Consider the following 12016-nt stretch of genomic DNA (forward strand, 5'->3'; position numbering starts at 1 on the left):
AAAAAAACACTAACAAAGATTCGTAAGATATTGCATGTGTACCTTTCAACTTCAGAGGGCGCTTCTTTAGGCCTGTATTTTACCAACACATCTCGCTCCTCATCCGGTTCTAGTGCTAGCTTCTCTGGTACCATAGTGAATAAATCCTTTGCTCTAACAACAGACAACTGGATATCAAGCCTAAGGTTACCAGCATTTTTTAAAGGGAAGTTCCGACTTGCATACTGTCCAACCGTTGATTTAAAATTCATAGCCTAGAAGAGATTAGCAGAAATTTTAACATACAGCGTTGCTATTCAAACAATAATGGGCAAACTTTTCTTCATTTAACTATGTTTTACACATTTAGTTTACTTTGTATTGGATATAAAAACATACCTGCATACTCCTTGAAGCATGTAGCCTAGCCACCCCAACTAAGCCCTTGATGGGTAGAACTGCAAGATATTCATGCTGCTCTGGCGTGTCAAACTCCACCTGAAGTTGTCCAGAAATAACATCAGGAGGGCCTAGCTTAATGTTACTTGTAATGCTTAGCTTACTGGATGCTTTGATATGAACCCAGACACTGACAGATGGAGACTCTTTAGTCTTGAAAAATAACAGAAATAATTAGATGTATAAAATATAAAACAAATACTATTTTTAATAATTAAAATAAAGAAAAGAAATGTTTATTATATTGTATGTATATTCGTAAAATGAATTTACAGGCACTAAAATTTGTAGCAGAAAACAAATAAAATATGGTACCTGATTTTCATTGCCTGCTAACGTTGTATGTACTGGCTTTGTAGAAACACCTGTGTTTGACTTCTCACCGACACTAAAGCTTAGGTGATGCATCAGAGAACCCTATGGAAATCATGAAAAATGTTTAATTTATGAATTAAGTGAGAGATCGTACATGCACTATCATCATTTTGTAAACGGAAAAGGGAACTTTTAGCCACCAATTGTTGTGAGCAATTGATATAAAGTCTAGAGTGAAAACTCTGTCTGCACTATCAGACTTTATGCGACAAAAAAAATGTTGTGCCCATATATGGACATGATGATGTCACATCACTACCATATTTGGGCATATCACTACCATATTTGGTCACATCACATTTTTTTTCCGTCAAACTAGTTTGATAGTGTAGACAGAGCTTCATGTAGTGTAATGCTGTGTTTGATGCGGTGTGTGTCTCTGGTTTAAGTCTTACTGGGTGCTTCTATTTATTTTTTTAGTATGTGAAGGAGATACTGTATATAGATAAATGTGTATAAAACCGAAAATCATTGAAGCATGTAAAAGTAAACAATTATGATATCAAGGTTTACAACATATAAACTTAGAAGTAGCACAATATGACAAATATGGAGAACTTACAGAAATGAGAGCGATTCGAATTGGCACAGTTGCTCTTCCACGATTCACAACCAAAATACGTTTTGATGTGGATGTGTTCTGATTGATGTTGCCAAAATGGATACTGCCATCATCCGATTCTTGTATCTGATAAAATAACCGAATTAATAAATAAGTCTATGAATAGAAGATGTAGAAATGTGTAAACAAACCATGCATATGATATGGAATACTTTATTTTAAAAAAATCAAGCAGCTAATGTAAAAAGCTACACTATCAAACTTTATGTAACAACAAAATGTGATGTGTCCATATATGGACACGAAGAGGTTATATCACTACAATATTTGGGTACTTCACACCTTTTTTGTGTGTCAAACTTGATGATTTAGACAGTCTTTTAAATCTTCAATGCACATTTTCACATACCTCAACACTAGGTTTCTCAGCCAGACCTTGAATGGTAACTACTTGAGGAGGATTTACTTGCACCAATGCTGTTTCACTATTAGCAACGACTGGACTAGAAGTTATTTGAACTTCAGATATGTAGATTCCTGGGTATTTGGGCATAAATATGATCTTCACCTCTTCAGTAGTATGAGGGCTAATGATGGTTTTTGGATGGATCAAAAATGATGGTTTGCTTATAGGATTAACCTGATAAATAAAGTTAATATATTGTAAAAATAGTCTAGGCACAATAATATAGATAATAAGCAAGGTAAAAGTGCATGGTACAGTATAGGACTTAATATGTACTGTCTGAGAATTAGGAAAGGCTTATGTTTGCTTTTCTTGCATCATGTTATTTTGTGTATGTTTTGCTGAAATTGAATAAAACATCTTAGACTTCTTCTAGCTGCTTTAATAATGTATTGTTTTTCATTTCAAAGAGCAAAGAGTTCCACATTACATTGAAAAATAATTTAAATACTAAATAAACTCAGCTCTACTACCACAGTAGTATTTTAGACTGACCTCTTCTCCATTTATTGACACAGACACTACCTCCAATGTACACTGCAGCCATCTTGTAGAAGGGTTGTGAAGAGGAAGGGTTGCTTGTGCTGCAATGCCTACACAGCATACTCCTTGGAACCTAAGTTGTTTTGGTACAACAAGGTTAGCCACGATACTGGCATGAGGTAATGCTGATTGGCCTAACAACAAAAATAATGTGTTATTGAGACAGAAACGGTTGTATTGTAGACTGCCAACTATAAACAGAACATTGAAAACAATCTAAAAAGAAGCTCTACTACTGCTACAGTATTGAGTAAAGGGCCTTTCACACCTGCTCCGGCACGGTTCCGGTCCGGCGACGGCAAATCCAATCGAACGTCAATGTTTCGTTTTTACGCGGCTACGCGCATATCGATTGGTGCTTGGCCGCGTGGAGCGTCGTAAAAACGAAACATTGGTGTTCAATTCGCCGGACCGGAACCGTGCCGGAACAGGTGTGAAAGGCCCTTTAATGCAGACAAAAGCTTCCCCTCAGTCATGACATTGCACAGAAATATAGTGAAAGAACTAAAGTAAGAGTTTTTTACGAAAGATTTCTATGCAGTACATGATTGGAATAAAATTTACTTTCTTTTTTTACAATGTGCCACAATTTGCGGGTTAATAATAATTAGCATTTTTCTTACCATGAAAATGTGGGAGGGTTGAACCACTAGGAAGAGTTGACATAAAGGGACCCGGACGTCCATTGGCAGTAGATGTTGGCAAGAAATGAGTGCCTGGAGCAGCCGCTGGTATTGTTCCATACGAGTAAGTGGAATGTAGACCACCTTGAGAAGGAATGCTTCCATGACCAAAGAACTGGTTACTGCTTGAACTAGTACTAGGAGTACAGGTAGTCATAATGGGTCTATCATTTAAATATTGGCTTGCAATGGCATTAGTTAGTAATGACTGGCTGGTTAATAAAGTTGGTTTACCAGATGGTGGTAGAATGCCAGGGATTGGTTGAAAGCTTGAAATTGGAAGATTAGCAAAGGATGGTAAATGATCTGTTAACACTTGACTAGATGAATGAGGAAGTTGGGGTGGTATGTATCTTTTATCATCTGATATTGATACAGTATTTCCAAGATGGTGATGATGTGGATGTTCTTCAAGAAGATGTCTATTGTGAAGAGAGGACTGTGAAACTGAAGAACTATACAAATGTTGAAGCTTTGCTGAATCGATGCCTGTTTCATGAGATCTTGGTGACAACGATATTGATGATTCCTGGTATATTCTTCCATGGTTATCTAGTGATATCGACATCTTTGAGTTCTGAGATGGTTTTCGATGCGTTCTAGGTGACGATGATTTAGTTGAATCCTGTGACAATCTTCCTTGACTCACAGGCGAGAGTGATGTCTTTGACTTCTGTGAAGGTGAAACATGTACTTTCTGCCTACTAGGCTTCACTTTATCACTATCTGTCACAAATTTAATATCTTCATGTTCTGGACTGCCTTCATCTGTATTTGGTTGGCTTTGAGTAATGTCAAAGAAGCTGTCTTCAATCATAATATCTGAGGGCCGTGGCATATATTCTGAGGCTACAATACGATGGTCACCAAGAATGAAAACGTCCGAGTCAGGAGGCTTTATACTTCTTCTTCCTTTACTCGGGGAAGATCTCTTTGACTTCTTTTCTGCAAATTTAGTTCTATCAGATGTATTTTTTTTCATGCTTTCGATATTAGGAGCTTCCTTTTGATAATCTTTAATATCTCTTTCTTTATTTTCTATTGATTCTGAATATTGCTGTTTCTCAGGTCTTAGTGGTATTTTGTTCATATCATCATTGTTAGAATTGTAAGTTTTCACTCCTTTAGTCCTTCGCATGTTTGCATGCAATTCAATCTGTGAATGTGTGTTAAATTGATGTTCTGACACATCCTGATCAATTTTTGATACATTTCTGGCAGGAAGTGCACTTTTAGAGCTATGACCAACAATGCTATGTTTTAAAATTGGATCAAAAATAGGGGGATATGATTTATGTGAAGCAATACTTTCTTGTATATTCCTAGAATCATCTTTACCATCAGATCTATGACTAGAATTGGAGATTCTTTGACCATCCACTTTTAATTGAGGTCTTTTTGGATTCTCATCATGTCTTTGTGAAGTTCTAGCCTGTGAACCTTTTGCACGTCTAGCTTTCCTTAACATTTCGACGATCATGGCATCAGACTTTTCCATATCTTCAACAGTTTCGGAAGACTTTCCAGTGCTCTGTATTGGGTCTACCTGACCTACCATTGGTTTGGGTTCAGAGGAATCAAGTCTTCTTCCATCAGGACCTTGTGATTCCTTTCTTTGATAGCGTCCACCAGACTGTAAAGGACGGTCATCCTTATTTCTAGCACCTGTGTCAGATATAGAATTTTTGGATTTTATTGCAGATGAGCTAACATCCCTTGCTTGTTTATCTAAGTTTGATGTGCGACTGTGTTCTTGTACATTCTGTTTTGTAAGGTTCTTTTTCACACTGTAGGGAGCAACATACTGAGTCGCATGCCCTTGTAAGCTTTTGACAACATTTTCTTGAGGTTTAGTTGAGAATCTACTTTTCGATGTTTTACTATCCTCAACCCCATCACCAATTCTCCGAGGTCTTGTTGGGTTGAATTGTTTTTGATGATCACTTTGCCTATACTTCACTTCACCATCACTTGATCTGGAATTCCTTTTACTATTTTCCACAGAAGAAGTTCTACTTTTATCTGATTTGGGAACTTGGTTCCCTTCCATTAAAGGTCTTTGTTTTACTTGTTTTCTATCTTCCTCTCTCTTGTAATCTACTTGCTTAACTTTAGAAGATTTTTCAAATATATTTCCAACTTGAGATGAATTTTCAAAATTACTATCTTTAATATCACAAGGTTGATTTTCATTTTCTAAATTATTTCTTGTGTGTTCAAGTCTATTTGATGTTTCTTCACATTTATCAGATGTTTTTTCATTTGTTGTTTCCGTTGGTTTGTTTGACAGAGCAAGAATCATAGCAGCTAATTCATTCGGTTTCGTTGAACTTGATGCGTTTATGATTGCAGATGCTATTGTACTCATGTTTATAGCTGGTGCTTCAGTGGTATCTAATTTATGCGATTTGTCAGTCAGTGGTGTTACTCCATTGGTTGAATAGTCCAGTCCAGAATCATCATTGGCTGTTTGATTTTGAGTTTCGTTAGTCAATGTTCGACTTGCACTGTTTGCGGTTACATTATAGGTATTGTCATTTCGGCTTACACCAGTGAATCCAGACACTAAAAGAGTTAAAGTACATACTTTGGTAGTAAAGATAAATTCTTAATCTTAATTTTTTAATTCTTAATACACATTTAAAGACACTTCTATATAATACTTCTTAGCATTTAATCTTAGCAGCTTTTTGATGGCTTTAGGCTCAAAGTGATTATTACTGTTTAAATGGTTGTTTTAAATGTTTTATGTATGTTTTTTTAACCTATTGTTCTAAAACAGGTGCTACATCTATACCCGATATGTTTTTATTCTGTATAAATATGTTTTTAAATAAAATAAATAAAAGGATGTTGAAATACCGGCAAGAACAAAATAATTTAATTTGCAAAGATAAATCCTAAAATGTCACTTACTAGTATAATTAGGATCGTCAATCCATGTTGATGGCTCATTAATAGATGCAGCCTCTTGAAGAGATGTTTCATTCAAACCATCATGATTCTCATAAAGTGCTCGTGGAAGGCCAGAGGATGGTGATACAACGATGCCACCACCAAACTCAGGCTGAAAAACAAATGACACTAGCAACGTTCTTACAAATATCTTTCCATGACAAAGATGACACACAATATCTGCTATAAGCACAAGTTAAACTTATTCTATAATTTTTTTTATTAAACATTTCTATTTTAAATCAACTGACAGCGATATTAATCTCCTATATTGAGTTCACTTGGAGAAAATCCATTTACAAAGTTTCTTGAAGGTGGAGTTGTTATTGGTCAGAAGAAAAAATGCAGACAAGATTTGAACTCAGTACCCTGGGATTAGGAGCCGAGCAGATCCCTAAACTAACCAAAGAGACTAATAAATGTTGTTCCATACCCGATTAGTATTTCCATTTCCCGACAGAGAGCCAAGAGCTTCTGTCCGTCCTTCCATAAATCTTCCAATGGATATACGACAGAAATCCTCAGTGCCAGTGATGTCATTATACCGGTCCAAGATGTTCTCTACACCACCAGTTGACCAGTCAAACTGATTCGTATTGGGTTCTGTTGGTGATATATGTTCATCCTGTAATCAAAGATATATGAGTGATAAACAAAGAATTTTTATGTTAAGCTCTGTCTACACTATCAAACTAGTGTAAAGTGCCCAAATATCATAGCGATATGCCCAAATATGGTAGTGATATGACATCATCATGTCAATATGTGGGTGCATAACATTTTGTTGTCACAGTTTGATAGTGTACACAGAGCATTAAACTTAAGTATCTTACAAAATCAAGTTAATTTAATATTTGTTATCTTTGGTGAAAAATAAGTGTAAAAAATTCACTTATATGAATATTTCTCACCTGTCTGAATATATTTTCCTTTTCAAAAGATTTTTCTGCTTCATCAATCATTTCTTCAGCACAACCTGGATTGAAAGAGAAATATATTTGTAACTTGTAAGTACAGTTTATGAATAATGTCCAATGGATCGGCTCCTTTAGGGTACTCCTATTCAGGATAATAATTGAAAAGTTTCCTATGAAACGAATGAGGGGTAATATATGTTTAACACTTTGGCTAACCCACTACTCAGGGGACAAGGGGACACCCCTATTAAGGAGACATTTTTTGCGTCTCAAAGGTTTGACCGTAAAAGGGGTTCTACTGTGTTATTTTCCTACACAAGAGCAAGATATCATACTGATCGTGTGTGAGAGGATATGAGCTTCAGACCAATTTTTAATTTGCTTAAATTTATGAACAAGTTTAAATTACCTCCACCAACAAATTCATGATCACCAACTCCAACGTCTTCCCCACTGATAAAATCTTCAAAAGAAATCGAGGCCATGCCATCTGTGTACAAGAAGTATATACTTAATATTCATTGCCATATTTATTTAAGTTTTTATTATATTATTTGATAATACATTTAATTATGTATTCTGTATATTAACAGGACTGTATAAATATATAGTAATACCACTTACTTGCTTGTTTGATGATGGGTAGAGAATTTCTAAAGGCTAAATCATTAACAACTTGTCCATCATCGTCAAGGTAAACAGAGGCTCTGTGATCATCACCATTTTGACTACCTGTTTGAAGGCAGAAAGACATTTAGATATTAAGCTCTGTCTACAATATCGAACTAGTTTGACAAAAAAAGTGTGATGTGCCCAAATATGGTAGTGATATGCTTAAATATGGTATTGATATGACATCATCATGTCCATATATGGGCACATCAAATTGTTTGTCACATAAACTTTGATAGACAAAACTGTAAAATGTATATTTTGGAGCACTGCCAATAGTATACCTTTTCACTGTCAAAAACCGTATTCAAAGACTACATACCAAACATACAAGGAAAAAGGAAAGGATTTGGACCCATCACCTTGGGATTGGGTATGTGAACATCACATCCACCACCAAGCCACATCAAAACATGACACCATACCTTGGCAAGAGTTCCCAGTCAACCTTCTGCTGGCATTGCTGCTTCTGGTACTGCTGTGATCACTCCCTGAGCTTCTGGCAGACACCTCCATATGGGAGAATTCATCATCTCCAAAAGAAAATTTCTGAGAGAATGTGATGTCATTACCAAAATCTCCTAAAGAAGAACGGCCAATGAATGCTTGCCCAGGACTTGTGCTCTAAAAATGTTGAGATAAAAAGGTAAACTTTAAGTGTTTTTTTAATACTTTTAACACTAAATTGCAAATTAAACTATACTGGTCATACACACCTCTTGATCAAATGGATTATTCCTTTTCGGCTGAAATTGTGCTTCTAACCTTTCTTTACAATCTCCATCAAATATAGATTCGTCTTCAAAACGGATACTACTGGCTTGAAGAGGGTTAGCAGAGGCATATAGAGTGCTGGTATCATTGTGATGTTTGTTTGGATTGAAAAACATGGATGGCATTTCGGTATCATTTCCTCGGCTTGTGTCACTAGAAACAGATGGTCTGCCCCTGGAGTAGTCGGAGTCACTGTCTAGCCTTGACAATGTGTTCACCTCATCTTTACTTGCAAATCGAACTTGACGATACGGAGTAGATATCATACCTTTACCAACAGGTTGACCTCTAGCTTGATCCTGATAAACAGACTGACCCTGGATAAAATATAACAGTTGAATTATGAACACTACTGTCGCCCTACTGTTGTTTTCATTGCCACACTAACACACAACTACTACCATTAGTTCAGCCAATGTAGCAGAAATAATGGGTATGCCTAGACAAAAGAAATTAATTTAATGTTGATAAAACCAAAAATGGCCGCTAGCTACACTATTTTTCTACATATCAGGTATTGTCTATGCAATCGAGGATTTAAGTCAAACAAATTGAATTGTACCAACTAAAAGATATAACATATAGTATTCTCAAATAGTTTTATCTTCATTACCATGCCAGAAACATCTTGATCTAAATCACCACCATTACTAACATTAGGAAGCTATGGATTTTTGACGACCTAGGACATATTTACATCATTTACTTTTGGATTCATTAGGATGTACTTCTTCACTCTATTCTAGGACCAGGTGACAACCAACAACATAATACGCATAGGTCGTAGGTCATAACAAATTGAAAGCTCCCTAATACCAACAGTCGTTATGATCTACAAGCATTTACTTCAATCTCTCTTTTACGCTGATCACTTCCATTAAATTGGTCATGTGATCCAGCATTGATCCCATGAAAAAAATCCATTGTGGTGAGTTGAGAGGTTGCTGGTGGAACGTTACCATCCTCTCCATCACTCATTCCATCACCTCCACCACCCCCATCACCAAGAACAGGCGCTATCACTTCTCCCTCCGCTGATTCTCTTGGGCCTGTGCCAAAATAAGAAGGAAATCCTGATCACGTATAGTTTCAAATTTACTATGTTTAATTCAATTAACATTTTTAGACTCCATGTTCCTCGAATACATTTATTCCATCACATATGAATAAAAATATAATGTAGCATTATAAAGAAAATGATAAAATAAGGGGCTCAGGAAACCAAGATGTTTTGTTTGCATGAAACCCCAGAAAAAAATTTAAAAAATCTATAATAGCTTTTTTTACTGTATAGTCAAGGGGCAACAAAAAATATGGAGCATAGTTGCGGGCTAATTGATAAGTATGATTGGTCAGTTTAATACCAGGGCAATACACACGCGCGCAGTAAGAACTCGGAACATCTCAGAACAGAAACAGGCCTTTCATCAGTGTGTGTGACAGAATAGTATTAATAGGTGTGAAAAGGGTATTTTTGTTTAAAGTTTTATAAATTACTATGTTTAAAAATATTGAACTGTACATGTTTCCGCAATAAAATAATGAGTAAAAGGAATTTTTGCACCTTTTAAGAGCCATTGTCTGTAAAAATCAAAGATTTGGTGGCAGATGTAAAAAAATGGATTTCTCTCAAATTTTTACCATGAATAGACATTTCAATAAAAAGCATATCTACAACATTCATTTTAATTTTTAGCCTCCGTTGCCATGACAACGGTCAATTATCCAAATTTTGATGTTTTTGCCATTTTTCACAGATTTTCTATAGTGAAAAAGTACAAAATTGTATACTTATTTTAACCAAAAATACTTACAGTATACAGTTTTTGTTTATAGCAGTGTAAACAACATGTATTGAGTTCCATTTAATGTAGAAAAAAAATAAATTACAAAATGGAGTTTGGTTGATACCATTATTTTAAAAAGGGGTGTTTTTAAAAAATATTTTTTTTTATAAAAGTATTCCTCATAAACGTACCTATAACTTCCAAAGTGGTGTTTTTAAATCAATGAGGTTTTTTTAATTTGATAGTCAATAGGTTTGTCAACAATAATCACGAAAAAAACACTGGGGTAAATTTCGTACATAGGTTCTGTGTTGCCAGGAAAATACGAAAAATACAAAAAATGTAACAAAATATCAACAAACAAAACACTTGAAACACAATTTAAATATGGCTAATCCAATAATAAAATGTATATGTGGCTTGCCATAATGCTACTAGAGTCATACAAATAGTTTAGATAAAATAGGAGAATGTGTTGCCAGGTTTATTTCAATTAATTGCCAGAAAAACAGTATTTTGCATTGAAATATTTAGTTGATGGAAAATAATGTTAAACTTGGAAATAATTGCGTCAATGGTTTTTATAAATTTTAAAATCTATTTTGTATAAAGAGATACAGAAAGACCTCTTAAAATATCTGACCTTGTAAATAGGTCATTTGAGGTCAAAAGGGGTCAGAATGCAAAACAGGACAGGTCCCCACTTTACTACAACTATTAATGTTTGATCAAAATTTACAAGATAGTTCATAACAATTCTCAACAATTTTCATATTTTACCTATAGTGTTACCTTAGCAACCATTTCTATGTGTAACTAAGGAAAGTAATTTTAAAAAAAAACGTAAAAAATGGCGTTTTTATAAATACAAAGAATTGATTGCATTTGTAATTTTTCTCAATTTTACTTCTACTGCATTCCATTAATGACAAACTTGACCTTGTAAATTCATTCATTTTGAGGTCAAAATTTTACCATAGTAACTGTTTCTATGCGAAAATTTCAAAAAAAATAAGGAGTTTTTCATAAATACAAAACATTTTTTCTACATAGTTTTACATTTCTACTTTTTGCCAAATTTACTTTAAATACTGAATCCTAATAATCTCAGAAAGAAAGTCTTGACGAATCTGAATAAAGGTAAAAAAATGACCTTTAGTGTTATCTTAAACCTGTTTACGTAACTAATGATATTTAAAAAAAAAAATTAAATATGGAGTTTTCATGAAAAAAAAAATGTTTACATATTGAGGTCAAATGACATCAACATTTTACCTATAGTGTATTGTATACAACTGTTTCTATACGTAACTAAGTACAATATTTTTAATATGGGGTTTCATGACTACAAACAATTGATAACATAGCTTTACTACCTTTTCCCAAATTTACTTATCTACAGTGAATCCCAGAAAATGTCTGACCTTGTGAAAGGGTCATTTGTTGGGTCAAGTTATGTCAAAATGTATTATTTATGTTATGTTAGAACCTGTTTCTATGCGTAACTAAGGATAATTGTTTTTTTAAATACAGTTGAACCTCCCGTAAGTGGCCACCCTTGGGACCTGGAAAAGTGGCCGCTTATAATTGTAGGCCTATTATTATTTATAATCAGGTGGTTTAGTATTTTTTAGCATTTTCAGACAAATTTTAAAAACTTTTATCATATGAAAAATGGTCGGTCAAAATCTGTGTAGTTTTCTCATCTCTTCACAGTAATGTTTTTAAAACCTCTTCAAAATAAAGCTAATATATAAAGAAATACAATAAACATGCACCTCTAATTCATAGGTCCATGCAATAAGTATCACATTTTTCGATTGGCCGCTTACAAAAAATCTCAT

At 34.5% G+C, this 12016-nt stretch overlaps 1 protein-coding gene across 5 annotated transcripts in view; it reads right to left on the reverse strand.

Moving 5' to 3' along the window:
• The window catches only part of LOC140056508 (uncharacterized), a 49464-nt gene that overhangs the window by 29755 nt on the left and 7693 nt on the right, over nt 1-12016 (reverse strand). For all 5 annotated transcript variants that reach the window (XM_072101900.1, XM_072101903.1, XM_072101901.1 and 2 more), the window contains 15 exons: nt 9232-9434; nt 8328-8702; nt 8037-8235; nt 7564-7671; nt 7349-7429; nt 6934-6998; nt 6456-6647; nt 5984-6134; nt 3008-5632; nt 2337-2518; nt 1785-2015; nt 1376-1501; nt 754-855; nt 379-591; nt 43-254 (listed from right to left, as the gene is read on the reverse strand). In XM_072101900.1, the coding sequence (XP_071958001.1) occupies nt 43-254; nt 379-591; nt 754-855; nt 1376-1501; nt 1785-2015; nt 2337-2518; nt 3008-5632; nt 5984-6134; nt 6456-6647; nt 6934-6998; nt 7349-7429; nt 7564-7671; nt 8037-8235; nt 8328-8702; nt 9232-9434 (5065 nt within the window). The remainder of the gene's footprint in view (nt 1-42; nt 255-378; nt 592-753; nt 856-1375; nt 1502-1784; nt 2016-2336; nt 2519-3007; nt 5633-5983; nt 6135-6455; nt 6648-6933; nt 6999-7348; nt 7430-7563; nt 7672-8036; nt 8236-8327; nt 8703-9231; nt 9435-12016) is intronic.

Source organism: Antedon mediterranea, chromosome 8, assembly GCF_964355755.1.
Source record: "Antedon mediterranea chromosome 8, ecAntMedi1.1, whole genome shotgun sequence".
Lineage (NCBI taxonomy): Eukaryota > Metazoa > Echinodermata > Crinoidea > Comatulida > Antedonidae > Antedon > Antedon mediterranea.